This window comes from Melozone crissalis, unplaced genomic scaffold (genome assembly GCF_028551555.1).
Source record: "Melozone crissalis strain CALT ecotype California unplaced genomic scaffold, PUWL_Pcris_2 ptg000006l_1, whole genome shotgun sequence".
NCBI lineage: Eukaryota > Metazoa > Chordata > Aves > Passeriformes > Passerellidae > Melozone > Melozone crissalis.
In genome coordinates, this window is record NW_026535784.1 from 14,767,161 (window position 1) to 14,795,000 (window position 27,840).

Below are 27,840 nucleotides of genomic sequence, written 5' to 3' on the forward strand. Positions count from 1 at the left end.
CGTAGTTAATCAGGATATTTTGAGAGTTAAACCATTAGTATGAGTTTGACAGCTTTTGCCCCTTTAGACAAAGTTTTGACATTTGCTTATAAAACCCCAAATGGTTTTGACTCTGACAAAGTCCTTGTATACAAAAAAGAACACTACAGAATCTCTTCCTAATGAAATCAGGGCAGTTGACTGAATAAACATCAGGCTTTATATTTGAACAATAGAATTGCTGGGCTTGTTTTGGTTAAAAAATAAAGAGAAAAGCTGTAAGATCTGGATCTTCTAATTTCTACCTTCAAAGAAGGTGAAGTTGAATGGCCAATGTACATTTTATATATCCTGTGTGGGAACTTCTGGGACAGACTTCATAGAGTATACTGGTTTCTGGATATGCATAGAAAGGTAACTGTTCAAAATGGGATAGTAAATGCCATTAATCATGGGGCCCTGCAGAATACATTTTGGAAGTATTTCTGTTGTGTTTCATAAGCTTTGTTTGATGCTGTGTTACTGAACAGCTCTGCCAAAGTGGGAGTTGCTTGGGGCCTAATATGCACTTAAGTTTGTGGACGTGTTAGATCCTATGGAAATCCCTTGAGGGCAAGAACTTGTGTTGAGCACATGTGATTGCAGGTTTGGATTGGCAGGGCTTGTTTTCATGTTCCCTCCCCTGCTCTGTGCGGCAGCTCCCAGCAGGGCCACACACACAGATGTGCAGACTCAGCCTTGTGGCCAGCCCAGTGTGGAGATGGCTTCCCACAAGGAAGAGTGAAAGTAATACTGTGCTCTGGAGAGAGCATGGTGCCCTTAGACTGTATGGAAAGAAAGACTTATGCAGTGGGTTTTTCTACATATAAAATACAGCTGTTGTAAAAACAAATACCACAGTTCAGCTTTAATGCAAGTGATTATTGTTTCCATTTGACACAGTTGTTTGGCTCCTCTCCTTTGAGAGCTGCTTACCAATTTCTAAGGTTTTGTTGAGATCACTTGGGCTTCACATGGGCAGAAGCTGCTGGCCTGAATCCAGCTGCACGCTGTTCGGGAAATCGCTTTAAAAGCTGGGTTTAGAGTTCTGGCTTTGAATGCTGCATACATATCATGGTGCTTTGCAATTTTTGATGCCAGTAGCCTCTCAGTGAACTTGAAAGAACTGCACATACGTATTTTGGCAATAAAACAGCAGCAGTTGGGTTTCTAGAAAGAGTTCATTTTACAGCTTGGGTCGGGAATGAAAGTACTTAGTGCTGTGTGAATTATTCAGGATCTGACTCCCAACTGATTTGACACATCTTTATATCCTTGATGTTCATTATTTTTAACTTAAATTTCTGTTTCTGGAATTATAAGCCCTATGCTGGCAGGGTGTGGTTTTTAGAACACAGTGGGGAAAAGTCTCTGGTCACTACTAGTCAAACATAAACAGGAGTACTGGTACTGTATTTTTAGAAGTTTTGTAGGTATTGGTGGTGGTAAGGTTGAAGGATGAGAGTACATCCTGTCTGTGGATAGAGTTGCTGTTGCTTGGATAGGGATCTGAATAAAGAACAAGAAAGGTGATATTATAGCCAGTGGAGTTTGTTTCAGACAACCAATAATAAGATTGATATGTAAAAACACTGGTTTTTTTCCTATTAATCTTCAAATGTTTGTCAACTAAAATAATCCCTGCCTAGAGATAGTCTTTAGAATGAACATTATCCATCCATAATCTGGAAGTAGGGTGATGTTTCAAACAGGAGCCTTTCATGTTTTACACTGGGACTTGAGTTCAGTAAGTGCACGATGCCCAGAAGCACAGTTTCAGTTTGGTTCTTTTGGGTTTAATAACAATTTAGAATTAGTGTTGTAGAACATTAAAGCTGTGCAAAATGGTGTGCGTGTCTGTCTTTAGGTAATGTTTGGGGATGAACCCTAACAGTGGCCTTGTGTGCTTGGGACTGGTGCTCTCAAAGCTGTGTGTGTGGAATAGAGCAGGGAGAGCTGATGTGCTCTCCTGGGGTTTTGGGGTCATGGCTGAAAACACCCAAAATGTAAATGCTTCCAGCCTGGCCTCTTCAGGGAAGGCAGCCTTTCTGAACCAGCAGAGGATGAGTTGTTGTCAGTTTACCTGGGCTGTGGTGTGTGAGCTCGACAGCCATTCTGCTCCTTGTCCTCCTGCAATGCAGACAGAACCCCTGGGCCATGCTTGGTGCCTGTCCTTCTGTGTTTTGTGCATGCTGCTTTGTTCTGTTCAAACTTCAACCAAGTAACGTAACCCTCTGCAGACCATGAAGGTCCTGGTTCAAAAGTAAAGATGATGATCTAATAGAAAGTGTGAGAATGGCTGAGATTCCTGAAATGTTCAGGTCTGGGCTGGTTCTGATTCTGAAAGTGGCTTCACTAAAATGGCCAATAAATACCGTGTTTACATGGTTTGCAGTGACTGGAGAAACTGGACTGCTGCTTTTCTCTCCAGATATAATTCTGAAACCCTGCAGAGGAGAGTAAATAACATCTTTTTGCCACTACCAGGTGAAAACAATGAGAATCTGAGCTGGAAGAGAAATTCTGGGTTTACATGATGTTAATTTATGCAGCCATGTTCAGTTGAGTAATAGCTGCCTGACAAGGGAGAGCACAGTCAGGAAGATGGTTTTCTCATGGGGTTTCATCTGTTACCACGTGGGTGTACATGACCCTTGAGGTTTACCCAGAAGTAGGAAACTGCATAATTTTTGGGTGGGGAGCACATTCACACTTGCCTGTGAAAAAGAAAAACACAGATAAGCTGCTCCTAAAATAGAGTTCGTAGGGGTTTATTGACATGCTATTTCCTAAGATGGAAAGAAGAACAATCTAATGCAGGAAAATGGGTTCTAGTAACACTTTAATTCATAGTTGATATGTTTTAATCTGTAGGTTAAAGTCATCAGGAACATTCTGAGATGGAAAATAGAGTGCTCTTGGCTTTGGGAGCTGTGCAATAACATGAACTTTGTCTTACTGCCACTTTTGGGACTTCTATGAAGATAGTGCTAACATCCATTGTATAGGACATGTATTTTAAATACTCTCCAGAAATGTTTGCTGTAAGGTGGATAAAAGATGGTGTAACCACTGTTTTCCTAAAATTTTCCAGCTACCTGAAGGATTTACAAATATCCAATTAAGCACTATGCAAAATAATTTTTTTGAGTTTGAATAGCCCTGACTGTTGGCTGTCTGTTTGGAAATAGAATGACAATGCATATGTATTTGTGAGGTTCACGTTTCAAAATTGCCTTTATGTGCAAGTGCAGTATAAAATCTCACATGGAAGGTTTATGTCAAGATTAATACTTAGCTTTGCATGCGTCAAAGTTATCTGTTGCCTCTTGTGTATAGGCTTTTTAAAACTGTCCAATTCTACTGTGTTAAGAGAATAAATTTTGTCCTAATTTGTGTAATTTTCTATCTTTCTCTCCCTCCCCCATCAAAACTGGGAAGTGCTATAAAAGAACTGGGGAGTGTCACTCAGAAAAACCCAAGCTGAACATGAAGGAGAAAGTAATGAAAAATTCAACATCTCTGCTGCCTTTATCTGCCTCATTCAAGCCTGCTTGAAATCTCTAGTTTTCTAATATTAAGCTTCTACTTTATTTATGTGCTTGGATTCACTGTCTTCTTGCTTGATCTGGTAACACACCCATCCACAACATTTGTGCTGCTTATATATCAAACTTGCTGGTTCCAGCATAATGCCCGCACTCTCGAATCGTGCAGCAATTTCTGAGTTGCTTGGATGCTCTACCAGAAAAAAATGGCATAATTCATGCATCTAGTAATGAATATTCAGGTTAGTTCCATCTCAAAAATCTCAACTAACCAGTCTCATAATAATGTAGGGTTTTTACTTGTGAGGCATGTGCTGTAGGATCTCTGAAGTTGTGGGTATATCACTCATGAATTCATCAAGAAACTTGAATTTCTCCTTTTGGCAGTTTCCAGGTGGTGGCACATTCTGTTACTTAGCCTCTCCATCCTTCCTTGTGTGCTTTCCTAACCTTTTGGAACAGCCACACTAAGTCTTTATAACTGCATTAACATTTCCTGAAAAATGTAAAGAAATTACATTTTTAAATGTAATTAAATGATTCTTAAATTTGATGCTAAGGGGTTATTGCATAATAATATTTTGAGTAGCAACAAGTGCTGCTAGAGTATACTTAAGATTTGTGATATCCTCACCTCACAAATCCATCAACAACATGGAATATTGTTTAAAAAGGGCAGGTTTAGTCTACCTCTGATTCAAGTAAAAATGTCAAAAGGGTGGGGGTGTAAGTCAAAATCTCTGAAAACTAATCATCACTGTTGATGGATAGGCAGGTAACTTTTATTTTGTTCCAAAACTGTATCTCAGAGCAGGAGCAGAGAAAAACCCAAGCAGGGTTAATGATTGTATTGCCATCACAGAATTAGCAGTCATTTTGTACAACCTAACTTCAGTGACACTGTTGCTATATGTAAGGAACACACTAATACTTTTTCAGCCTGGAAAGCAAAACTGATTTGCTTATGGGCTTTTTGTTTGCCCTTGCTTGAATAGGATGTCTTGTCTCCAAATCAGGATGTATAAGAGCTTAAGAAAGAGCTGTTATTAAGGTCTAATAATTTCTGGTGAATGAAGAAATTGAAGTAGAATATTTAAATTTTGCAATCTTTTTTTTCAAAACTCTTCCATAAAACCCACAATCAGAGCAAACTGAAAAGCAAAATCTGCCAATTCATGGGCTTGAATTTTAACATTTCAGTTTGTTAATAGACTTTCTTAATTAAAAACACCCCAAAACTTCAGTCTTTATTTATTAACTCCAGTAGGTCTAGACTCAGATGTCTTGTGGATCAAACCCCACACAGAATCTTTTCATACTCACCTTTTTCAAACATTCCGGCTTCAACTTCTTACCAGTAATAATAAATGGAAAATTTTTCATTTAGGTGTGGTCTTTTCCATATTAGAGGTGAGATAAACAAGCTGAGTCTTGGTGCCTGTGTTCCTGTGTGTCCGTAGACAGTTCAGAGGGATTTTGGGCAAGCCACCTTCACTGTTACTGTCTGTGGGGTTTGTATCCTCAGACTGCAGTGTGGGATTCCCCTTAACACTCTGATAAATTCTATGGCTGACTTGAACCCTTGGAATACAGAACTTTTAAATTTGCTCTAACATTGTCACTACAATTGTATTTAAATCGAAAATGATCTGGTTTGAGGTTTTTGTATCTGATCAGTTTAAGAGTTTATCCCAGGACATCCTGTTCCAGAGGGTAGTGTCCAAATGACTAAGTCAACAGATTTTTCATTCCAGATTCAAAAATTTTTTCAGTTTTTAACCTAAATGAACATTTAAAAAACCCAACCAAACCTATAAAATGGCTCTCATGCTTGCACAAAGTGAATCTGTAGTTTTACCAAGTCGAAGGCAATATTTTTACTCTTTGTATGTAACTGAGGGAAAAAGAGTCTAACTACTTTTCCCTGTCAATAAATAAAGTCACCAAATGTCATCCAGCTGTTCTGGAAGAAGTTACTGTTGCAGAGTAATTCAAAGGGTTAAATGACATTGTTCTGTTCATTGCCAACAGGCTTCAGAAATCTCATCTCTTGCTATTCAGTCTCCATGAAAATAACTGGATCCTGGCCAGAATGGGGCCGCTGTGCCCGAGCACTGCTGCATTCAGTTGATCCTTTATGCATTGTGATACTGATATTTTAGGTGTGAATACTTAAAGTTACTGAAATTTCTTACATTTTTAAGGTATCAGAGAACTATCTATTCCTGCTGAAAAATGAATTTTAAGTTCTTCTGTCATTTGTAGGAGCTTTTGTTATTCACAGTGCTTCTTGAAATTTTGACAATGGTGAGCATTATAGTTACTTTACATTTTAAACATAAGTTTTCCAGTTTTTTTTTATTTGTGATAGCATTGGGTATAATTTTGAGATCTGTTTTTTCCCTAGACACTGATCTAGTATGACCTTGTTGAAAAACCTAACAAACATGTAAATAAAATTATATTTTCACATCTTATTTTAGAATGTCCTGTCCCCTTTATTTAAAAGGAGTTCTGTATAGGTAATACTATGAGAAAAATTCTAAAACCTTATGGGTAAAGTGAAACAGTGCTACTGTGGTCACATTGCATAGTGGAGGGGCTCATTCATTTTGCTTATCTACTTTGTTACTGAACCTACAGCAGCTTGTTTTAGGCAGCTTGAAACTGTGTGCAGTGTTCAAAGGGGCTCTGGAGTGTTCTGCCTTCTGCTGAAACTGCTTCTGACCTGCACAGTTCTCATGCAGTGCTGCAGCCTCCCCATTGCTGTGGGTAGAGCCTGTGCTGTGTCCTCTTCCTCCTGAGCTGCTGTGTCAGAGGCACCCCCAGTTTACAGGGGACAAGGTAAAGCCTTGTCCTCACTCACAGGTCCTGCCTGGTTCTCACTGCTGTCCAAAGCCACAGGTGCAGCCACTGCCCATCCCTCTGAAGCTGCTGTTCTGGGAAGCAGCATTGGATTGTCCTCTGGTAAGTGCAGATGGCTGTGGGGCTGTGTGGAGTACTGTTAGGGAACCTGGGGACTTCCATGGCTTTAAGGGTGTTGTTTCCTCAGAAAATCTGAGTTCAGATTATTGTACATGGAAATTATAGACATTTTTTTACCTGATTATTACATTGGCAAATTGAGCATCCAATTTTGCTTCAGTGCATTGGTGACTTTCTTTAAGCAACTTATTTGTTCATTTGTGTCTTTTTACAAATCCAGTCTTGGAATTAGAAGTCTAGCAGCTTTTATAACTTCAGTTTAAGGCCAGTGTTCATTTTTGGGTCAGACATGCTGACCAAGCTTTGCTTCTTGGATAAAGCTGGGGCCCTGCCTTTGGAAAGCTGGTGATCTGATTTGACCTGGGTTCAAAAATCTCAGGGCAGTGGCTTATTGGTGTGTTTGGTGTGAGGCTTGGGAAGTGCATGTGGGTTCACAGAAACCTAAAAATAAGCAGTATTTGGGTTAAACCTCTTTATTTGTATGGACTAGTGACCTTGATAGCAAAAATAAATATCCATTTAGTTTCTCATACTGCTGCCACCATCCATGAATTTTAATGGTGTGAAAAATATTTTAATTTTATGTTGTCTTGGTGCTTTCTACACAAGTAGAGGATGAAAGTGTAAATTAGTGCTTGACTCACTCTCGTGCAGTTCTGTTCAGTGTGTGTGGCTGAGTCTCTGTGACATCAATGGTGAATTTTATTGTCCCAATAAAGCAGGCTGGAAAAATACTTGGCAACAGTGTTTTTTGCTCAAAAAATTGTCAATAAGGCATAGAGTGATGGTGTGATGGTGTTGTCAGTGCAACCCTTTTTATTATACAGGCTGTTAAACTTAACATTTAAAAAGCATCAACCTGAACAAGTCAGTTTCCATGGAGTGAACTGCTGAATGCATCAAAGAAGCCAAGAGAGACCTGCTAAAGTATTTTGAAACTTTTGTAGCTTTTGTAGCTGAAATTTCTTGGGTAAGGTATTCCTGAATGATTCAGGAATTCGCATTTTGTGCTACTGAAGATAGTTAAAAAATAAGAAGAGTTATTCTACCTGTTCTGACAGAAAACCTGTCCTGATAGCAAGTCTGATCAGTTTGACCTGAGCGTAGGAGAAGGATTAAGGAGGATTTTTGTTTCTGTCTCTGAGTCTGACATTCAGTCTCCAGCTGTCAGCAGCCTACCAGCACAGGAAGGTGCTATAAAAAAAAAAAAAAAAAGGTGTTGGAAAACTGGAAATGCATTGGAAGCTGCAAATAACATGAACATATTGTGCCTGTGGAACTTATTTTTCCTAAAGCTGAAGAAGGAAGGGCAGGATCATAGATTTCAGAGCAGATTTCGATCTCAGTGCAGACAGGTAGTAGAAGGAGTTCTGGAAGTTGTATTAAAACATGGGTTATGCAAGTATTAAAATCCATTAAAACATGGGTTATACAAAGGTTTTTAAAGCTAAAAAATAGTTTTTATACAATACTGAGGATTGTATAAAATACAATACTGAGTATTGTATAAAAGTGGTATTGTATTGTATATATGTGGTTAGGAAATTTCCATTTCTGGAAATTGCTGTATTGTATATATGTGAAATAGTTTGTTAGTAGACTATTTCAGTAGTATTGTATATATGTGGTTAGGAAATTTCCATCTCTGTTCAAGGGCAAATGTGTCTGTTATTCACTCCCAAGTGTTACATGTCTCCATACTTTTGTTAGCAGGACTGAAAGGCCCTGTCACCTCTGTGACCAGTTCATCTTTCTGGTTCACTGAATATGCCAAGCTACCGGTCCTGCAAGTTACACTTCTACTCTCCAGATTGTTTTTGTAGCCTTCTGTGAACTCTGATACTTCATGTCTATTATTGAAATGGGTGAAATAATATTTTAGTAATGGGGGGTTTTTGAAGTTAGGGAAGGTAATTTTTCTACTTCTGTTTTTCTTTGATTTTGCTGTAACAGTGGAACACCTGGCCACAGAATAATCTTGGCAATTTCTGTGTAGTGATCTGTGACAGATCCTGAATTCCCTTCAAATTTTGCCTTTTCAGCATTGAGTATTTCTGGTGTAATTTTTGTCTCCATTTGTACTCCTTTGCATTAGCTGTGTTAAAATGAGTTTTTGATATTACACTATCATTAAGTAAAAACCATAGAATCAAGAAACTTACTTGAATTGGGAATCAGATTTCTGCAGTAAAATTGCAGGCAAATCAGCTTCAGTAGTATTTGGCAGTGTAATTATAAGGACTTATTTTGGGAGGGCTCTTTAAGTGCAGGTTTTAATCTCAGTGTTGCAGTAACATCATGCAATAAATTTATCTGAAAGCCATGGGACTGCTCTGAGCAATAACACTGAAGCCCATGTTTTTCGCTGAACTGTAAAGAGTTATTGCTGGGCCTAATAGACACCAAGGTAGTGGGAAGAAGTGTCTCCACTGCCATAACCACCATTGGTGCTCCTCTGACAAGAAACAGTAGAAAAATGTGTTATGACCTTGCAGAATCCATACTTGCTCTCTGTGCCTGAAGAAATGCAAAAGACACTGGTGAAATTCCTGTTTTGGCATATGTATGCAAATTTTGTGATGCATTTGTGAAACTCTTAGAGTTTCAGCAGAAAAGCTTAGGTTTCTGTGGCTTAAGATACTTATTTAGAGAGTTGCTTTGTGTTTTATGAACAGTGTGACATTTTGTTTTCTGTTATCACTTTCCCTAATCTTTCATGAATTTATGCAATGAACACTTCCAGAACTGCTGTATGAGAAACGTATGGAGCTAGTAGATAAGTCTCTGAGTCAAGGAAGTGAAAGAAAGGTAATTTTGATGTTGAGTTAATAAGTAGGTTTGAAACTGTTAGTTTTTCACAAAATCTTTTGATGCAAGAAATGGCAGTTCTGTTGTTTTTTTCATAAATTGCTTAGCGGAAAAATTGGAGAAAGAAAAGAGTGGAAAAGGTGAAGTTAAAAGGCTGGTAAGCAACCAGGTACCTTGTCAACAGGACATATAAGTTAACAGTTTGAAGAGGATTTTTTTAATCTTTATTTTTTAAATAACAATTTTGATTTTTAGATTTGGACTCCTTACCATTTTAATTAACTTGGAATGAGCTCTTGGAAATTTGATCTTTCCATCATAAATTAATAAATCATGTTAGGATTTAACATGAAAGTTGTATCAATGGTGAGCACAGGCTGCAGCTGTACCTTGCAGTGAGGGGAGGAGCAGCAGAGTGTGCTGCCCTGCTCCTCCCTGTGCGTCATTCTCAGCTTCCTGCAGTGCCCACTCTCAGGGATACAATGCTTTTCCAGGTCAGGGAGGAGAGTTCAATGATTACTGTTTCTAAAAGTTTGATACTTTAAATCCTTTATTAAAAGCAAGGAAATAACCTCTCTGTATTTTAGCTTTTAAATTGATTTTAATGATTTTATTATCTTTTGTTTGCAAGGACTGAATTATGAGTTCTGACCCATATATACTGAAACTTCTGCAGAATTTAGACAACTCTCTTTAACAAATATCCCCACTGAATCTGTCCACCTAAATTCTGGCATTAATCTTAGGTGGGCTTTTGCTAGGAATCATGGAACATAAAACATAAGCCCAGGTTAAAAGGGATCTCAAAAGGGTCATCTGAGCCAACCTGTTGTGGGAAAGGTAGCCTAAGTGGGATTATCCAACACCCTGCCCTGTTGTGTCTTGACTATCTCCAGTTGATGGAGATTCCACCATTTTCCTGGTGAGAACATTCTAGTGACTGTTCTCAGTGTAAAAATTGTCTTTCCTATATCAAGGTGAAACCTTTTCTGGTGCAAACTACACCTGTTACCCTGTGTCCTCTCCATATGGCTCCTTGTGAAGAGAGAGCCTCCATCCATTTTGTAGCCAGCCTTAAAATTCTGGGAAAGTGTGATGATGCAAGCATTTTCTTCTTCAGGGAGAAGGGAGAGGACCTAACTCCTCATTTAGGCTTTCCTCATAGAGTAGGATCTACAGTCCTTGCTCATCTTCATGGCTTTCATTTAGACCCTCTCCAGTCCATCTGTTCCTTTTTTTGAGCTGTGGAGACCACAGCTGCACACAGGAGTGCTCCAGGTGTGCCTGACAAGCTCTTGGTAGTTTGGGATGGTGACATCTCTCATCTCTGCTGGTGGTGTCCCTGTGGGTGCATGGCAGCATCTGATGTGCTGTCACTGCTGCAGAGCTTCACTGCTGGGCCCTGTTCAGCTCTTGGTGTGCACCCCCAGCACCCCCTCAGCAAAGGATCCCAGCCTGTGCCAGGCTCTTTGGTGTCATCACTGCTGCAGGACCTTGCACTTGTCCCTGTTAACTCCACATTCCTCTTGGCAGCTCCCTGTTCCAGCCTGTCCTGCTCTGTGAGATGCCTTTCCCTGCTGGCACGTGCTGCACCTCACTGCCCAGTGTGGTGTCACCAGCAAACCTGGGGACAGTGCTCTCAGACCCCTCATCCAGGGTATTTGTGGGGATGTTGAAAAGTGTGGGTCCTAGCATCATTTTCTGGGGATTCCCACTTGTGCCAGGCTGCCAGCCTGGGTGAAACCATTGACTGGCACCTTGTGAGAGCCGCCGTCGTGCGGGTTTGTCTGCGAGAGCTCTGTGGGAAACAGCGGCGAAGGCTTCCCTGAAGTTTGTTAGACAGTATCTGCTGCCCCGCCGCTGTTGACAGCAACTGTTATTTTGTTGCAGGTGATCGGGTTGGTCTGGCGTGATTTGCCTGTCCTGAAGCAGCTCTGGCTTTTCCCAGCCGCCTGCTTCGTTTGGCTTTGGGAAAGCTACACAGCAATTACTGTGTTTTCCAGCCTGGTGCGGTCATCATGGAGGTCCTTAAATGTTCTCTTAACACAGCAGCTTAGCCTGGCTTCTTTTGTAACCTTGAGATCACTCACTTCCCATTGTGCCTTGCCTCTGATTTCAGTGGTTTAGAGAAGGTGAAAATAGGATTGGTTACAGTCTGTGGATTTCAATAGAATCAGTCTGGGTTTGTTTCCTTGTTCTCTAACACAGTACTTTTTTAATTTTAAACTTTTTATTGTTGCAGTTATCGAAGTGTGATATTACAAATATAAAATGCAATACTTTTGGTTATATAAACTTGTTGCTGGATTTCTCTAAATTTTAGAGTCCCATATTTAACTTGTATTATCTCTGTTAAAAAGCAAAATGTTGGTGCCCGCATTCAGAATAAGAGAAATAACTGTTCTTATTCATGAAATAGTCTCTTCCTGTTTGAAAACAAAGAACAGAGGAAATTCTGAAGATGCATAAGATTGGGACCATTTGCTAAAAAATAATATAATTGTTCATGATACTGAGTATGTTGTCGAGTGAATAGTACAGTTGTTATTTACTTTCTTTGTTCTTTGACTTCCTAAGGTAATGCCAACTTTTCCTTTTAAAAGTTCAGTTGGAAACATTTGAAATGGCAAGAACAAATCCAGTGTCATTGGTGCCAAAATGCTGTCACTGAATGTTATGGAAATTGTAGTGCAAATCATAAATAATTTCTCTATTATAAAATTATATTAATTTTTTAAGGAGAAAGTTTGGCAAATATTATTCTAAAGCAAAGGAAATAAAAAAAATACAAAATTTATCTGAATATTGAGTAAAGCGCTAGCAGTGCAATCTTATACTTTTTTTTGCATTCACCAAGTAATAATGAAACCCTTTTTTCTGTAGATAGATATTCTTCTTCCATGCTTCCTTGGTCATATTCCCACCCACTTAAATTTCACAGTAACTCTTATTTACAGTGGCTCATTTATCTGTAGGGTTTCTTCTGTCGTCCCCCCCCCCCCCCCCCCCCAGTGCCACCTGACCCATTCCCTTCCTCTTCCTCCCTTCTGTCACCTCACGGCTTCCCCATTAAGTAATTTCAGCTCTGTAGCTTTCTGCACTCCCCCAACCCTTTCCTGGGCTATAAAATTACTCTTATGCTTCTTTTTCCCTGTCCTATTGTGTTTGCATCCAAAACAGAGCTTGCTTCCCTCCCCCTACCTGCACACTGCCTGACCTGTCACTTGCATGAGATTTTTAGGGAACTTTTACTCCTCAAAGACTCCTGATTGCACAACAGGAAAGAAAATGTGAGTTGTTTTGCTACCCCCTTGTCCCTTCCCCAGCAACTTCTTGTCTAATGTGTTTTCACCTCTGTTAGACATAGTGGCATAGTTCTGGTGTGAGTGGAGATCATTTTTGGAAAGAACTGTTAGAAAAAAATGTATACAAACCAAATTACAATATCATTGTGAGAATAGGTCTCAAAAGCAAAATATTCTGGAACTGAGTGCCCCTGATTTTTGTTGCTGCTACCTGGAATGAATGAGCAGTTGAGAAGTTGCTGCTCATTTAATTTGCAGATTTGGCACAAGGTCCCATACAGGTGTTCTGTTTGTGTGTTGTTTTGTACAAACAAACTGTAAGCTACCAGGAAGAGAGCAGGTTTGGGATTTTTGGTTTTGTTTGTTTTGGGGATTTTTTTCTCTCTGAAATAACTTGCTTTTGTAAGGTTTCGGTCAGATAACTCTTCTAAACTTAAACCCCATTGCACATGCTATCCTGTGAAGTGGCAGTGTATTTTGAATTTTTTAGAAGTCTTATGTTTCCATGTCACCTTGTCACAACCTTCTTCCTGCTTCTCAGAGTGTATTTTTATTTTGATTTGGCCTCAGCAGGCTTCGAGCTGTGTTGGTGTGGAGAGCTGTGCTCTGTCCTTTGGTGGCAGGGAGCCCTTAGCTCAAATTCCATTGACTGCAGCCCTAGTCAAAAGCAATTTCCTCAGGGTGTGGAGCAGCAAAAAAAAATCCATTACAACTTATTACAAAACAAAGCCTTTAAATGATTGCAAAACCTTTTTTTTTTCTACCAAGTGTAGTTAGCTGGTCCTTGCTAGAGTACATATTGTGAGGCATTTCAAATCCTCCCAGTGTTCACACAATATCATTATGATGGTTTGCTTGGAGACACTGGGCCTATAAGCTGTCAAATATGTAAATACTTACATCTGTCCCAAAATCCATGTATCAAAATCAGTTTAATATTAAAGTTTTAAATAAGTTTTTTTAATCTGAAATAAGGTCACAATCCAAATCAACTTTAGGGGTTTTAAGTATGTAATTTTTCAGATTTGAGTGTGAGATTTTTATGAACCCTTAACTTGTTGTCAGTTTTTATTGAATATTATTCAGTCTTACCTGTTTAAATTTTTTTGACTATATTTGCATTGGCTGAGTACTGAGGAATGCAAGTTGCTTTAAAAATTATGATTTTTCTTCTTTGTGGATACTAATGTGAAAAATTTATCATCTTTCTATTCTAAAACTTTCTTCTGTTTAAACTAAATTCTGTAGCATAACCATGTAACATTCCTCTTAGTTGAATCCTTCAGTGAAACTGTTGGGTTAGAAAAGAAGGGGAGGAAGAGGATTTTGAATAATAAAAATAAGCTGAAATACTAATACCAATTTCAGAATGTTTGGTAAACATTCTGAAATTCAGACATTCTGCAACCACGTTTATAAAATTTATAGCTCATTTACAGGTACTGAGTGCTGTACCTAGAAATGAAATTTACAGGTATGTGCTCAGTACCTGTAGATGAGCCGTGAATTTTATAAACCTGGTTTCGTCCAAGAGATTCACCAGCAGCCCGTTTATAGCAGCTGCTCACACATCCTCACCCCCACGGTAAATACGTTGTGCTGCGCGTTTGGTGTGCTGGGCCATTGAGCACCACGGTGTTTGTGTGTACATAGGTGTTGAACAATGGGTGTGATTGTTTGTTACTCTGAGGTGCAGTTCGGATTTTATCACAGCTGTTAATTTTCCTCTGCTCCCAGAGTAATAGGTGCTGTTCCTGCTGTCAGTCTGTGTTTGACAGTAACTGCTTCTGGCACAAGGTTTTCTGTGCACTTACATTTTCCCGCTGTGGCTTTTTCAGTTAAGGGTGTGGCTTTTTCTGACACAGTTGTGTTAGAACAGGCTCTCTCATAGAACAGTTATCATTGCAGAAAGTCCTCTGGCATTACAGCTTATCTTACTGGGGGGCTGTAGTGCACTACATCAGAAAGAAACTGTCTGTACTGAAGTGTTGTGGCTGTGAAGACAGTCTGAATTTTCTTTCTAATATGTGTTTTTACTGCCTGGGCAGACTTGTGATTTGCAGTGTGACCTTCCAGTTTATAGAATCACTGGCCATTCCCCATGGTGTGTTCAGATTCCTTTTATTTATTTATTGGTATTCATATTACTGAAACTCTTACTGGAGAGTTCATCATGCCTTACTCCCAAAGGGTTTTTCAAGGAAACTCATAAATAAATTTCAGTGGCTTTGCAAAGTGTTGTCAAGCATGTCTGCTTTCAGTTTGAAAGTTGATCCCTTTAACATCAGTAGCTGACAGCTATTAAAACAATTACTATTACAGTTATGTTAAAACAATTAATAATTAGACCTTGCAGGGAGGATTACATTAATTTTGGGTGTCTGCAGAACTGAGCTGTGAAACATATTTAACCTTAGATATTAAATCATCATTGAATGTTAATCATTGATTTTCATGTGAAATGATTGCCACTACATAGTGATGAAGTAGTAGCTTCCCAAGGCCTTCTTGAGTGCCATTGTGTACTTGGATGGAGGAGTAATGCAACTTTGGCAAGACGCTGTGATCCCAATTTCATGTTGCTCTTGTGGGCTGTTAGGGAGCAGCCTCTCACCAATGTGAGTAGGAAACTGAAGTAATTATGTGTGTCATTCATTCAGAAATAGGTTTTGATACTCTGAAAGTAAGATGGAATTAGTCTAAATAATTAAATGCAAAATTACATTTGCAGATGTGTGTACAGTTTAATTTAAATGAGATTGTGCATGCACAAACAACATGACACTTAAACCTAGCCTGAACATCAAATGCCTCAGCCAGCAGGAGCAAGCTGTTCTCTGCTGGTGGTAAGCTCAATCTCCCTTGTTTTCCTATGCTTTGCTTTTCAGTAAAGACACATTTGTGGCTGTGCTCAGCAGAGTGCAGTACAAAGTGAACTGTTGAGTGGTTCTGGTTGTCTTCACTTGCCACTGTGCTGTTTCTAAACTCCCTGATTTTTTTGATAAGCAGAGTCTGGTGAAGCTCAGACTTTGCTTGGGCTAAGTGAGCTGTTACTGCACGAGAGTAACAGCTCTTGCAGTAACTGCTGAAACAAATGAAATTTGGGTCTGCAAATTGTTGTTTTTCAACAAAGCCCTGGCTGTAGAGGCAGTAGCATGGCTGATAGAGCTCAGGAGGCTGCTGAAAAAGTTTTAGTAGGCCTTCAAAAGCATTTTCAAGGGAGGAAGAGGCCAATGGTGCAGGCTGGAGGTTGTGAAGAGAACGAGAACTTAAAGGAGTGTACTGAAGCTGCCAAAGGAGAGGTGTCTGCTGTAACTTCACTTGCTTAAAATTTCCTAGGTCTAATACCTTAAAAGGTTTCCCTTGTGGATAAAAACATTATTTCTCCTTGCCGTACCCTGTATTTCTCTGTGGGTGAAGGAAAGTGAGCAATTTAAATAATACAGATGTGCCTATGAGCTTTAGAGAAGAAAACAATAAACCATGATGTTTGAAGTCTAAACGTGAAAATGAAATATTTTAAGCATTGCAGAGGTGTCTTTGTGTGTTCACTTAGTAACTCGGTGGGTGGAAATCATTCAGTGTTTAAGTGCTAACATAGATTTTCATAGTAATATCCTGTTCTGCAAAGTCAAGAAAAATACTTTATTTTTGTCATTGTGTTCAGCTTTCTCAGGTCATTTTTTTTTTCATTCTAATATAAGAAATAAGTTGAATTTTGAAACTTCTTTTCTAATGTAAGAATTAAAGAGGATGAAATCTGCTAATTCTGGAGTCTTGAAGTAGATAATTTTCTTCATCTCAATGATTTTGTTTACCATAATCTGCATTTCAAAATTTATGTAAACATGTCTTTGCTGTGTGCATCCACATCTGAAGTGGTTTTAGCTAATAAGCATGCAAAAAAATTACTAAGCAAATTAGAAGCAGTGTAAGTTAAGTCCCTAACAAAAATCTAAAAATGGCAAAAGAATATAGACATATGTAAAACCCTACTAATTTTAGTTGTAGATGATGAATAATTCCTTACATGAAGATAGACACAGTCTTTTCTACTTAGTTGTAATTTGATGTATCAGATGACCAGGAATTGGAGGCTTCAATCTCAAAGTGTTGTGAGGGTGGCTTTATTGAACTGTCTTTTTGTCAGTGGAAGGCTTCAGAATTCTTCAGAGAAGCATTTTGGAATGAGGATTGTGATGCTGTGCCCAGAAAAGTGGGATGATGTTACACCCAGGAATTGCTGTGAGTGGAAGAGGGAGCTGTGTGTGAGCAATGCCGGCTGAGCTTTCAGCCTTTCTGCTGAATGCAGGCACTTGCTGAGCAGGACATGTACAACTGAAAGGGACCCTGGCCAGGGGTGGGGGCTCTGTGTGTCTGTGCTTTCCAGACTCCAAAACCACATGCTAATGTAGTGATGTGCACGTTACTGGATGGACCTAAAATAAATGTGAAAAGAACACTTTGAGTTGCAAAGTCAAGATTTCTGACTTTGTATCCAGAAATGTGTTGGCAGTCCAAGCATGTTTTGGTGGAGCTGATTCTTCTTATTAATGGACATGTTAAATCATCGCTGCAGTTAGTATATTAAATTTCTGATTTATGAAATGTTCTTTTTCTTATATCTGCTTTAACTTTTAAAGAAAAAAATAAAAGGCAAAAGCCCCAAATTAATGAGCTTAGACCTCGTGTCTAGAACTTCTGTCCTTGTCTCTGAGAATATTTGAAGGATTTCCATGCTTCTGAAAAACAATCTGGCCAAACAGCTAAAGAAATCTTTTCCCCACTTTAAATGGGAGCTCTAATTAATTTTGAGCTGAATAAATTTATAAGCATATTGGACTTTTCATATATGTTAGCCTACTTTTTTGATCTTGTGTATTAAAATCCTTCAGTCGTTTTTCCTACTCTAGAATATTGGTATCCAGTTGCACAAACATGATTTCTCATTTGAGAAAACATGCTAATTTTAGATGGATTTGAACCATTACTTTGAAGGTAGAAACACATATGAATTTGGTAATTATTTCCTTGCTTGATTTATTTATTCCTCTTCTCTGTCGTTCTTCATAGGTTCATTAAAACTGTGCTATGAATGGTGATTCTGGTGTGGGGGTGGTGACTTCACCACCTCCAACAACAGCCCCTCATAAAGAGAGGTATTTTGATCGAGTTGATGAAAATAATCCAGAATATTTGAGAGAGAGAAATATGGCACCTGACCTTCGCCAGGATTTTAACATGATGGAACAGAAGAAGAGAGTCTCCATGATTCTTCAGAGCCCAGTAAGAAAAGAAATGGTTCATCTTTGAAGTGACAAGTTTAATATCTCTTTTGTTCACTATCAGTATGGGATTGGAGAATTGTGTGTTATCTTAGATCCATTTGTTGTTTTTTCCTATTGGCCTTTCCTGATTTTTTTCCTCATTCTATCTGTTTGAATTTTTATGCTCTACTCACAAAGCATCTCTTCAGTCTGGCTTTTAGAATCCTCTGTATAATCATCAACATTTTTTCATATTTTCCATTCAATCCTTGTAAAACATTTTTTACTGGTTTCATTTATTTGTTTCAATGTAACTCTCTTAAGAGTAGCTTATACAAGGCAGGTCTGTCCTGTACTCAGTTTTGCTTTGGAATTTGGACATATGAAATATTTTTATAATCTCTTTCTGAAAAGGTGCACAGTAGTGAAGTGTGAATGAGTGACATTTAATATTGATGTTCCCTTGGGCAGATAGTACACCAACAAACTTTCCCTCATGACATTTGTTCCTTTTGTAATAACTAGTGAGTGACTTTAGATACAAAACATTACATGACATAACTTCACTTGGAATAGGGATGTGGTGGTACATTCACAATTTTCCTATTAAGCCAACCCATTTGATTTATGAAAATATTAATAAATCACTTAATAAAAAAGTAATGACCTAATGACTGCAGTACTTATCTTTCAGTGTAAAGTCAATTGTACATTCTCCTCCTTCCAGAAATTCATACTAGAAGGCTCAAAGACTTAGAAAAGAGAATGCTGGAATTTCCATAAAAAGCCCCCAGGTGACTCAGATCACTGGAGCTCCAGAGAGAATGTTTTGGAGTTGCAGTATGCCCCCAGTAGTTCTGCCTTGAGGTGTTTGTCAGAAGAGGAGTAGGATGGTTCCATCAAAGTGCTGAACAGAAGCTATGTATGAAAGGTTGAAGTTCATTTAAACATGCATTACAACATGCAGTGTTTTCCTACCAGGCCTTCTGTGAGGAATTGGAATCCATGATCCAGGAACAGTTCAAGAAGGGGAAGAACCCCACAGGTTTATTGGCTCTGCAGCAGATTGCAGATTTCATGACAACGCACGTACCAAATGTCTACCCTGCAGCACCTCAAGGTGGAATGGCTGCATTAAACATGAGTGAGTGCACCTTCAGTGATCAGAGCTGAATTCCTTTTCTCTTCTCTTGAAAGGCTTCACATGAAGACAATGTGAATATAATAGAATACTGTGAAGTTTAAATGCTATCCTGTTCTGCTCACACAAACACTTGAATTGAATTGATTAGTTTCTAAATGCCACAGTGGTATGCAATGTGATTATGTATATAGTTTATATCAAAAGTTATTTTAAGGATGGTATCTAAATTGAAAACTAAGCCTGATAAATCAGTGCTATTAAAAATTTAAATATTTAAATAGTGCTAATTACTACATAGTTTGTCTTCTGGAAAACCAAACACTTATTAGTAGTCTGGTAACAGTAAAGGGCTTTAGAAACTAATTATTTTTGCCATTGAAATAGTGTTTGCAGCTTCCTCCTGTGAAGTGAAGCTTTAGACAAGAAACATCAACAACCAAAACAAAGCAAGAAAAAAAACCAGAATGTGTGAATGCATGTAGACACAGGTTTTGTGTTAAGATAAAATAAATCCTTGCCTATGCTCCAAAAGAAATCTTTAGTTCTGACTGTAGCATGACCTGGTTTTGCTTTTTCACAGTACTTTTAACCACATTTCTAATTGCACTGTGACTAGAATTACAGTATTTGTAATTTTTTACTATAACCTTCTTCTCTAGCTTGTACTTAATTTTTCTTAATGAATGAACCTGTGTGCATCTTTTTAGGTATGTAATTCTTCTTTTTGGGAATACATGTATCACAAAAAGTGGAATATTTGGGATTGCATTTTTCTTTCAACAGTTAAGATGTATTTTACAAACAATCATTAGTTTGAGAGAGAAAAAAAATTTTTGCTAAGAAATGCACTGTCATGGTACCACTAATTTATTGTAGGGAAGGAAATAAATGCTGAGTCTACCAAAGCTGAATATTTTTGTAATATTTTGTCTACCAAAGCTGAAAATTTGTGTAACATAAATAATTGCATTATAGGAATGAAAATTTGCTGTCCATTTATTAGGTTAACATGCTCATATTAAACAGTAAAAACAACTGATAAAATAGTGGTGCTTGTTGCTAGGTTTGAACTGATACTGCACTCAACTTGCCTTGTGCTTTTTGTACCCCTTCTCTTCAGGTCTTGGCATGGTAACACCAGTAAATGATCTGAGAGGGTCTGATTCCATTGCTTATGAGAAAGGGGAGAAGTTGTTACGATGCAAATTGGCAGCTTTCTACAGATTAGCAGATCTCTTTGGCTGGTCTCAGCTTATTTACAATCATATAACAGTGAGTATTGAATCAACAGATAAGTGAACCAATTGTTTTAACATACAAGAGAATTGCTTCCCTCCCCTATCTGTCATTTTCTCTTTGTGTGTGAGAAGAGCAAAAGTGGTATTGAAAGCAGTATAATAGTGAAGAGATTTGTCATTGCATTTCAGCTTAGATGTCAGCTACCACAGTCTGAATAGAGTCTTGAGAGACTGTGCATGAGAATTCTTAAGATGAAATAAAGATTGCTGAAAGACTCAGTCTTTTAGTGTCTCAAATGCTTTGACTAATGATATTTATTATTCTGCAAGGTCAGTTCTTGATTTTCTTGCTTTTTTTTGTTAAATACTAAAATATCTTCTTAGTAATTCAGCTGAATTTTATAATTCAGGTACCAGTCTTTCTGAAAAAGAAGCCATAGTATTTCTGAACATGAGTGAGCTTCTCTGCTTAATGCAGCGTGCCAACAATTTTCCTTGTGACTGAGTAATCATTGGCATCCATAAAAATAATGACAAGGAGGTCAAATCAAGGAGGTTTTATATGCCAGAAGAATGGTCAGTATGAGTCTCATGAGTAAAGTCACAGCTGTGTGTGCAGCCCCGTCAATTGTTGTCCTAACAGAGCTGAATTGTTTTTTATTCTACATAGCAGAGGTTGTCCTTTATGTATTTTCAGTTCTTCTAGCTGCAGTTGGAATGAAATATGGTAATATTATTTTTACTGCTTTTTGAGAATTCAAGGCATATTATTTGTGAACAGATGAAGATGATAAATGATATGTGTAGGCATAGTATCAAGCCAGTATTGGTTAGATCATTCTGTTCCTGTTGTAAGGGAACATATCCAACATAATGGTTCTTGTAAACAGCTCTGTGCCACCCCCAGATTTTTCATATGTGACAGGAGAAGTGGTTTTGTAAAAGGGACATTAATGCACTGAAAAGCAAACAGGTTTGGAGATGGCTTTCTAGTGTAAAGTTCAGCCCTGGGAATGTTTGTACATTTAGATAAAAGATAAATGTATTGAAGAGCAGCATGTCAGGGAAGGGGTTGAGGCAAGGGTAGGTAATTGGGGTGGAATGCCTCAAGTTTGCTTTCTTTGGGGAGGAGTACAAGGAAGATATCAGTAGAGGAGGTACCAGTTGAGGTGGAAGACAATCAAAGCACTTGGAAAATGAGATTCTGAAAGTGTTTTAGTCACTTCTGAATGAGAGGTACTGGAAAGCTCTTGGCTTGTCAGCAGCGGTCCCAAGTCATAGTTGTCTTTTACAAGCTCCTCCAGTGAGAACAGAATTCTGAAGGATGACTGAAAGACATAAATTATCTTCAGAAGCTGATGCAGAACAAGGTTGTTATGTTTATTAAGTAGTACTAAGACACCCCTTTGGAATGTGATAAATGCTACCACTTCCTGCAGTGCTGGTGTTTGACTCCAGGTTTTCACTTTTTGTGAGTGGATGCTGTAATTACTGGGTGATTGCATTCAAGTTAAAAGCTTGTGCCACTGCACTTGTGAAGTAAGAGAAAAGGTACACAGCCTCCTGTGGGGGTCATAAGCCTGTGTGTTAGGGGAGAATGAGATATCCTCTCATACCCTCACAATTTCCATCTGGCCATATCAGGGAGTTGGGTGGAGTTATCGTTGCTTTTTTTGGATCCTTATCAATCACTGACAGCTACTGTATGTGGAATTGCTCAGACTGGTGCAGTCCTGATGCAGAAGCAGAATTACAGAGCATCAAGAGCTTTCATGCCAAGTATAATAATGTTGAGTATGCTTGGATACCTCCAGGGTTTTCATGTCATGCGCAATAATGTAGAGTAAACTTGGTTGTCTCCAGGGTCAGGCAGAATTTGAGATTACAGGTTTACAGAAGGTAGACATCATTCACCAGGTCTTGGTTTGCTTTGGGGGCATGAGCTGTTAATTGGATCTAATCCCAAAGCAAAGTAGTTTGTGAGTCTTGCTGCTTGTTTGTCTTTAATTTGAGCTTTCTTATTAGCTTTTGGGATATTTTGAATAATACTTGTTCTTTGTCTTGCATAAATGAGTAAGAGATTTTTCATGATCATTTGCAATTCTGTAGTGGAGGACTACTTTGGTGATTCATAAAAGTACAGATTAACTTCAACTGACTGCTTCAGTTTAAGATTCTTATGCTGTAGCAAGTTCCCAGCTGGTTGTAAAGGAAACCAGATCTGTGCTAGAAGTTTTTGCATGACTGCACAACTACTTAGAATTTTTTCCCTACAGTAGAACTACAGCAAAGTATATGTGTATTTAATGTTGCAAGTAGTAGAAGCCATGAGGCAGAAACAGCCTAAAGTAGCTACATCTCAGGAAATTCCAAACTTATAAATATCTTTGAATTAAAAAAACCCAAACAACAACCAAACAAAAAATCCAACCCCAAAACACAAACTACCCAAATGCTGGGTAGACTCATAGCAAAGTAGGGAGTTGTCTCATGTGTCCAGTAGAACTTAAGAAGCCTATTAGTTCACCATCAAAAGACACTTTAATTACCTAGATGTCCTGTACTTTTCATTGCACAGACTTTAAAGAGATACATCCCAAAATGTGAATGCTTTGAAGCTAAAATTATTTTTGTATTATAAACCCCTGATTGTGTGAATGAGACGAGAGAGAAAAAACATAAGTGAAGGGTACTTGGTAGAAAACTTGCAAGTGTGCAAGCAAGCAGCTGTACTGCTCACAGATGTCTCACAGGAACCAGCATCAGTGACAAAACCCTTCTCAGCATCAAGACATTTTAGATCTTTAGATGTGTTAGTGGGCCACTTCTTGTATTTTCTCACAACCTTTTACTTTATACCTTATGTCCTGGGGTAGAAATAGTTGGAGTGTAAACTCATTCAACTGAAAGAATGAACTTTTTTTCCCATTTCTCTCAGTATTATTCATTTTATCCATAGTGGGCAAGCTGTCATTATAACAGAATGTAAGGGTTTACTAAATTCCACCAATCTGAAGGATGCTGGCATGTTACTGCCAGCTGGTTTTGTTCAACATTAGTTAATTAACAGTGCAGTGCATTGATTATCTGTTGTAGCATACATGAAAGTCATCATGTGCGTTATAGGCATTCTTGCCCATTCCATAATCAGGATGTAAAAGTACCTTTAATGGTTTGGGGTCTTCTTGTATGCCTTAATAAAATCTTAGTAACTCTTACTTTTGTTTTATCTTTAGGCCAGAGTAAACTCTGAGCAAGAGCATTTCCTTATTGTACCTTTTGGACTCCTCTATAGTGAAGTCACTGCATCTAGTCTGGTAAGCAATTGTTAATTTTCATAGATGTAAAATATTTATATATATATATATATATATATGAATATATATGTCACTTCAAATTCTGTCCTAGAGAATATTTTACTCTTGTGTGATATATTTAGAACAGTGTTATTGAACATGGCTGGTTTTGGTACTGCTGAGCTATCTGAGAGATTTCTTTGCCCATGTTCACCACCAGGTGTCCTTCAGTTGATCTACCTGTAAAGAGTGAATCACCTCATGCCCTTTAAAGCTGCTGACTGTTGAGTCCAGTTTGTTGAGGGAAACTTTAGGCATTTCAGATAGAAATTGTAACTGGTTTTAGAGTCTCAGTGGTAGATGCTGAATTAAATCAGTTTTTTTTGAGTCTTGATTATGAAAGTAATTCTTTTCATTCCCAGGTTAAAATCAATATTCAGGGAGATGTGGTTGATCGTGGAAGCACTAACCTGGGAGTAAACCAAGCTGGCTTTACGTTGCACTCAGCCATTTATGCAGCTCGACCTGATGTGAAATGCATTGTCCACATCCACACACCCGCAGGAGCCGCGGTAAGCTCGCTTCCAGCTTTGTCCTTGTCCTGTTCCCCTACCCCTTCAAAGGGAAAATACATGGGTCCCTCAGTCATAGATCTGCTTCCTGTTTGGAGGGCAGAGAGCCTTTTAGTCTGTCTTCAAGTATGGTTCTCTTTAATCAGAGCCCATCCTTACTGGGTTGTTACCCGAATGGTCAGACAGTAAATTGACTTCTGTCACTGAAAATATATATGTCACATATGTGTGTCCTTTCCCACAAAAGACCAGATCTTTTGACAGGGAGTCATAAAACCTTTAATGTATTTTGTTGGTTTTGTAAAGCACAGTTTGTCAAGGTTTTCTGAAAGATTTGAAACTTTCCCAGTATTTCTGTTTGGAGCAAGTGATTACAAGTCAGTTCTGCCTCTTTGGAATGTTTTGAGAGAGTGACTTTCAGTGTTCAAATTCTGATGATTTTTTAAATTATTGATTAACCAGATTAATACAAGCATTTTAAGGATAAATGATCAAATTCCTAATATTGTGAATTACAGAGTAACCTTTTAAAAAATATTTTTAAAGTTTATCTGCAGTGCTGCAGAATTATCTGTATCACCAAAGTTGTCCTTTTGGCATGCGGGCAGGAGGGGGAAATAACTGAGTGGAGTGGAAGGAATGAAGGATGCTGTTCATTTTGGGGTTTGGTGATTTCTTAGGGTTTTTTCCTGAGTCTTTTTGTATTGGTGTTGCTGTTGTGTAAAAACAGCCATATTGAGACAAACCCAAGATCAATGTGACTTTTGTAGCTAGTCCAAAAGTTATCAAAAATAGAGACTTTAAGGATGGAGTACAAGACCACTGTATCTACCTGTAGAGATAAATGCAATTAAAACATAAAAATATATTCTTATTTTAATTCTCATCACTATATTTTTTCACTTTTTCTGTTGCTAGAAATTAAATCAGTTGTTTTAATATTTCTCAGGTTTCTGCAATGAAATGTGGTCTCTTGCCAATTTCACCTGAAGCACTTTCTCTAGGGGAAGTTGCTTATCATGACTACCATGGTATTTTAGTGGATGATGAAGAAAAGGTGGTTATTCAGAAAAATTTGGGGCCTAAAAGCAAGGTGAGTATTTACATCTAGAATTAAAGAAAAAAAGGGGGGGCAGTATATTTGTGTGACAGGTATGTTCTTTAATCAATAGCAAATATTCTTTAATCAAGAGCAAGAAAATACTTGCCATACTGCTGTTAACTTTCTTTCAATGTTTCTCTAGGTCCTTATTCTCAGAAACCATGGCTTAGTATCAGTTGGAGAGACTGTTGAGGAGGCTTTCTACTATATTCATAACCTAGTGCTTGCCTGTGAGATACAAGTAAGAACTTTAATGTGTTATGTAGTAATACAGCTTGCTGTATTGACCTCAGCTCTTGGATCTAAACTAACACAGCAATGTGTGATGTCACTATATTGTGGGGGGACATCCAAAACTTTGGTTTCACTGACAACATTCCAGTGCTCTATTGAAGCCATCAATTTGCTGCCCATTAAAACAGATACTTTCAAAGACTTAAGACAACTTTTATACAAGCATATTCATTTATTTAGTTGTAAAATGAAGCAGATTTCTTCTGGGTTTATGCCAAGTTTTTAGAGGGTTTTTTGGTCGTTTTCACCCCATTCCCCACAAGAAACTTGAAGATGACTCTGTTGTATTTCAGGTCCGTACCCTGGCCAGTGCAGGCGGCCCTGACAACTTAGTGCTTCTTGATCCTGGCAAGTACAAAGCCAAGTCTCGCTCCCCTGAGTCTCCAGCAGGTGAGGGTACTCTGTCCCATCCCAAATGGCAGATTGGTGAACAGGAGTTCGAAGCTCTAATGCGAATGCTGGATAATCTGGTAAGGCAGGCCTTTTGGTCTCATTTTTATAGGATAATGTGTAAAAGGCATTTTTTAAAGCTGCATGTAGTTGGGAGAGTTTATACAGCCTGTTCTTTCCCAAGGACTTGGGGGCAACATGAAAAGCATCAAGTGTTCTTTGTACAGATTGTACAGATAGCAGATTTACCTCTTATTCATAATCTGTTTGTTATTGGTGAGATCAGAGGTGATCTTGTGGCATTTCACACTTCCAAATCAGAGTACTGTGGTGCTTGCACTCAATCTGTATTTTCCCCTCTTTCCATCCTCTCCCAAAATGTGTAAAACTATTAATGTCTTAATAGGTGTGAGGTCCAGCATAATTTGACTAATATTCTACTAGAAGTAGAAGAGTTTAAAAGTACTTAGAAGAGTTTAAAAGACAGGCTTTAAATAAGTAAAAGCCTTCAGATAAAATAGTTTCAGTAAGAATCCATCTGTAATGAATGACCAGACACCAGCATTTACTACCCAGCTTCAATGGGAAAGATGTGGCTGGGCACAGCAGACTTGTTGTATTTGACTGGTACCTTTGGTAGATCCAGTTGGATTTCAGTTTCTTTAGGAAACAGCAGTTTTATGTTTTTTACTGCACATAGAAAGCAGCATCATAAAAGAGATGGCATTGTACTCAGTAGGAATGTAGGAATAGAAAGGAGCTTTCAGTCATACAATACAGACCCTTAGTATTATGATTAGCCACATATTGTATTGGGTAGTTAATGATATTAGGTGGCATATAATTACTCAAGATTTGTTTTGATCATTGAAAGTTGGAGCAGAACCCAAGTAAGACCTAAGGAGTGCTTAATGCGTGAAAGCTAGGTCTGCATAGGTGGGGCTGATGTTTCTTTACAGCTGGCTTGATAGAGAATTTGAGTGATTTGGGAACTAAGCTATTCACAGTTTTCCTTTGAGCCACTTTGAAAATATTTTGCTAGTGGAAACTTCTTAAAGAAACTGTTAAGTGTCCTTCTCGTATGTTAAATGCTGAGCATAACATGAAAGAAAGCATGGGCAGACATGACTGGTGTGAATAGGGGAGGTTAAAGGTGGAGCAAAATACAGTTCAGAGGAAGTGGGAGAGTGAAACAACATAAGGTTAGGGAGAGGAATGAATAATGACATTAAAGTAGCATTCTTGAAGTGTTCGCTTGTATACTGTATGTTGATTTCTAGATGTAAAAACACGGTGGAGATCTTTTTATCTACCCTATCATACCCTAGGACATCTACCCTGTCCTTTATTTAGAATTGTGAGAACCAGTTGATACCTTTGATTACAGTTTTTAGAAAAATGTAAATGAGTAGCTGGAATGTAGTACAAAGAAGTCATGGTTCTGCATTTGGACTTAAATCTAACTCCAGAGACTTGAACAATTACTTGAAAATTCTATGCAAAACAGCAGGAAGCACTAATATACATTTTTTTTCCCTTCCTAAGAAAAACTATAAAAAGGATTTTTTAAAATGTGTTATCATATTAAAATACAGGTGGTAAATTTTTTGCTCGACTATGAGAAGAGGCTGACCCATAGCACTGCTCTTGATGACCTGCTCAGTCACCTCAATGACTTTTTGCAGGACTACTGGAAATTCTTCATAAACGCTTAATACAATATTTTTGATGTTTGATCTACCAGAAATGGTGGCTGTCTTAAATTAGTGGTTCAGAAGTTACTTAGATTAGAAAGGATGCTAATGTAGCCTCACTTCCGTGCATTGTCCCCTTTGACATGGCTGTGCCCACCATAACAGGTGAGCAGCCATGT

General features: G+C 38.3%; 1 protein-coding gene across 11 annotated transcripts in view; it reads left to right on the forward strand.

Moving 5' to 3' along the window:
- The window catches only part of ADD1 (adducin 1), a 62,729-nt gene that overhangs the window by 13,891 nt on the left and 20,998 nt on the right, over positions 1-27,840 (forward strand). For all 11 annotated transcript variants that reach the window (XM_054290340.1, XM_054290367.1, XM_054290376.1 and 8 more), the window contains exons 2-9: positions 17,738-17,950; positions 18,913-19,075; positions 20,196-20,347; positions 23,550-23,630; positions 24,032-24,181; positions 25,131-25,274; positions 25,426-25,524; positions 25,871-26,047. In XM_054290340.1, coding sequence (XP_054146315.1) covers positions 17,756-17,950; positions 18,913-19,075; positions 20,196-20,347; positions 23,550-23,630; positions 24,032-24,181; positions 25,131-25,274; positions 25,426-25,524; positions 25,871-26,047 — 1,161 coding nt within the window. In that variant the 5' untranslated portion in view covers positions 17,738-17,755. The remainder of the gene's footprint in view (positions 1-17,737; positions 17,951-18,912; positions 19,076-20,195; positions 20,348-23,549; positions 23,631-24,031; positions 24,182-25,130; positions 25,275-25,425; positions 25,525-25,870; positions 26,048-27,840) is intronic.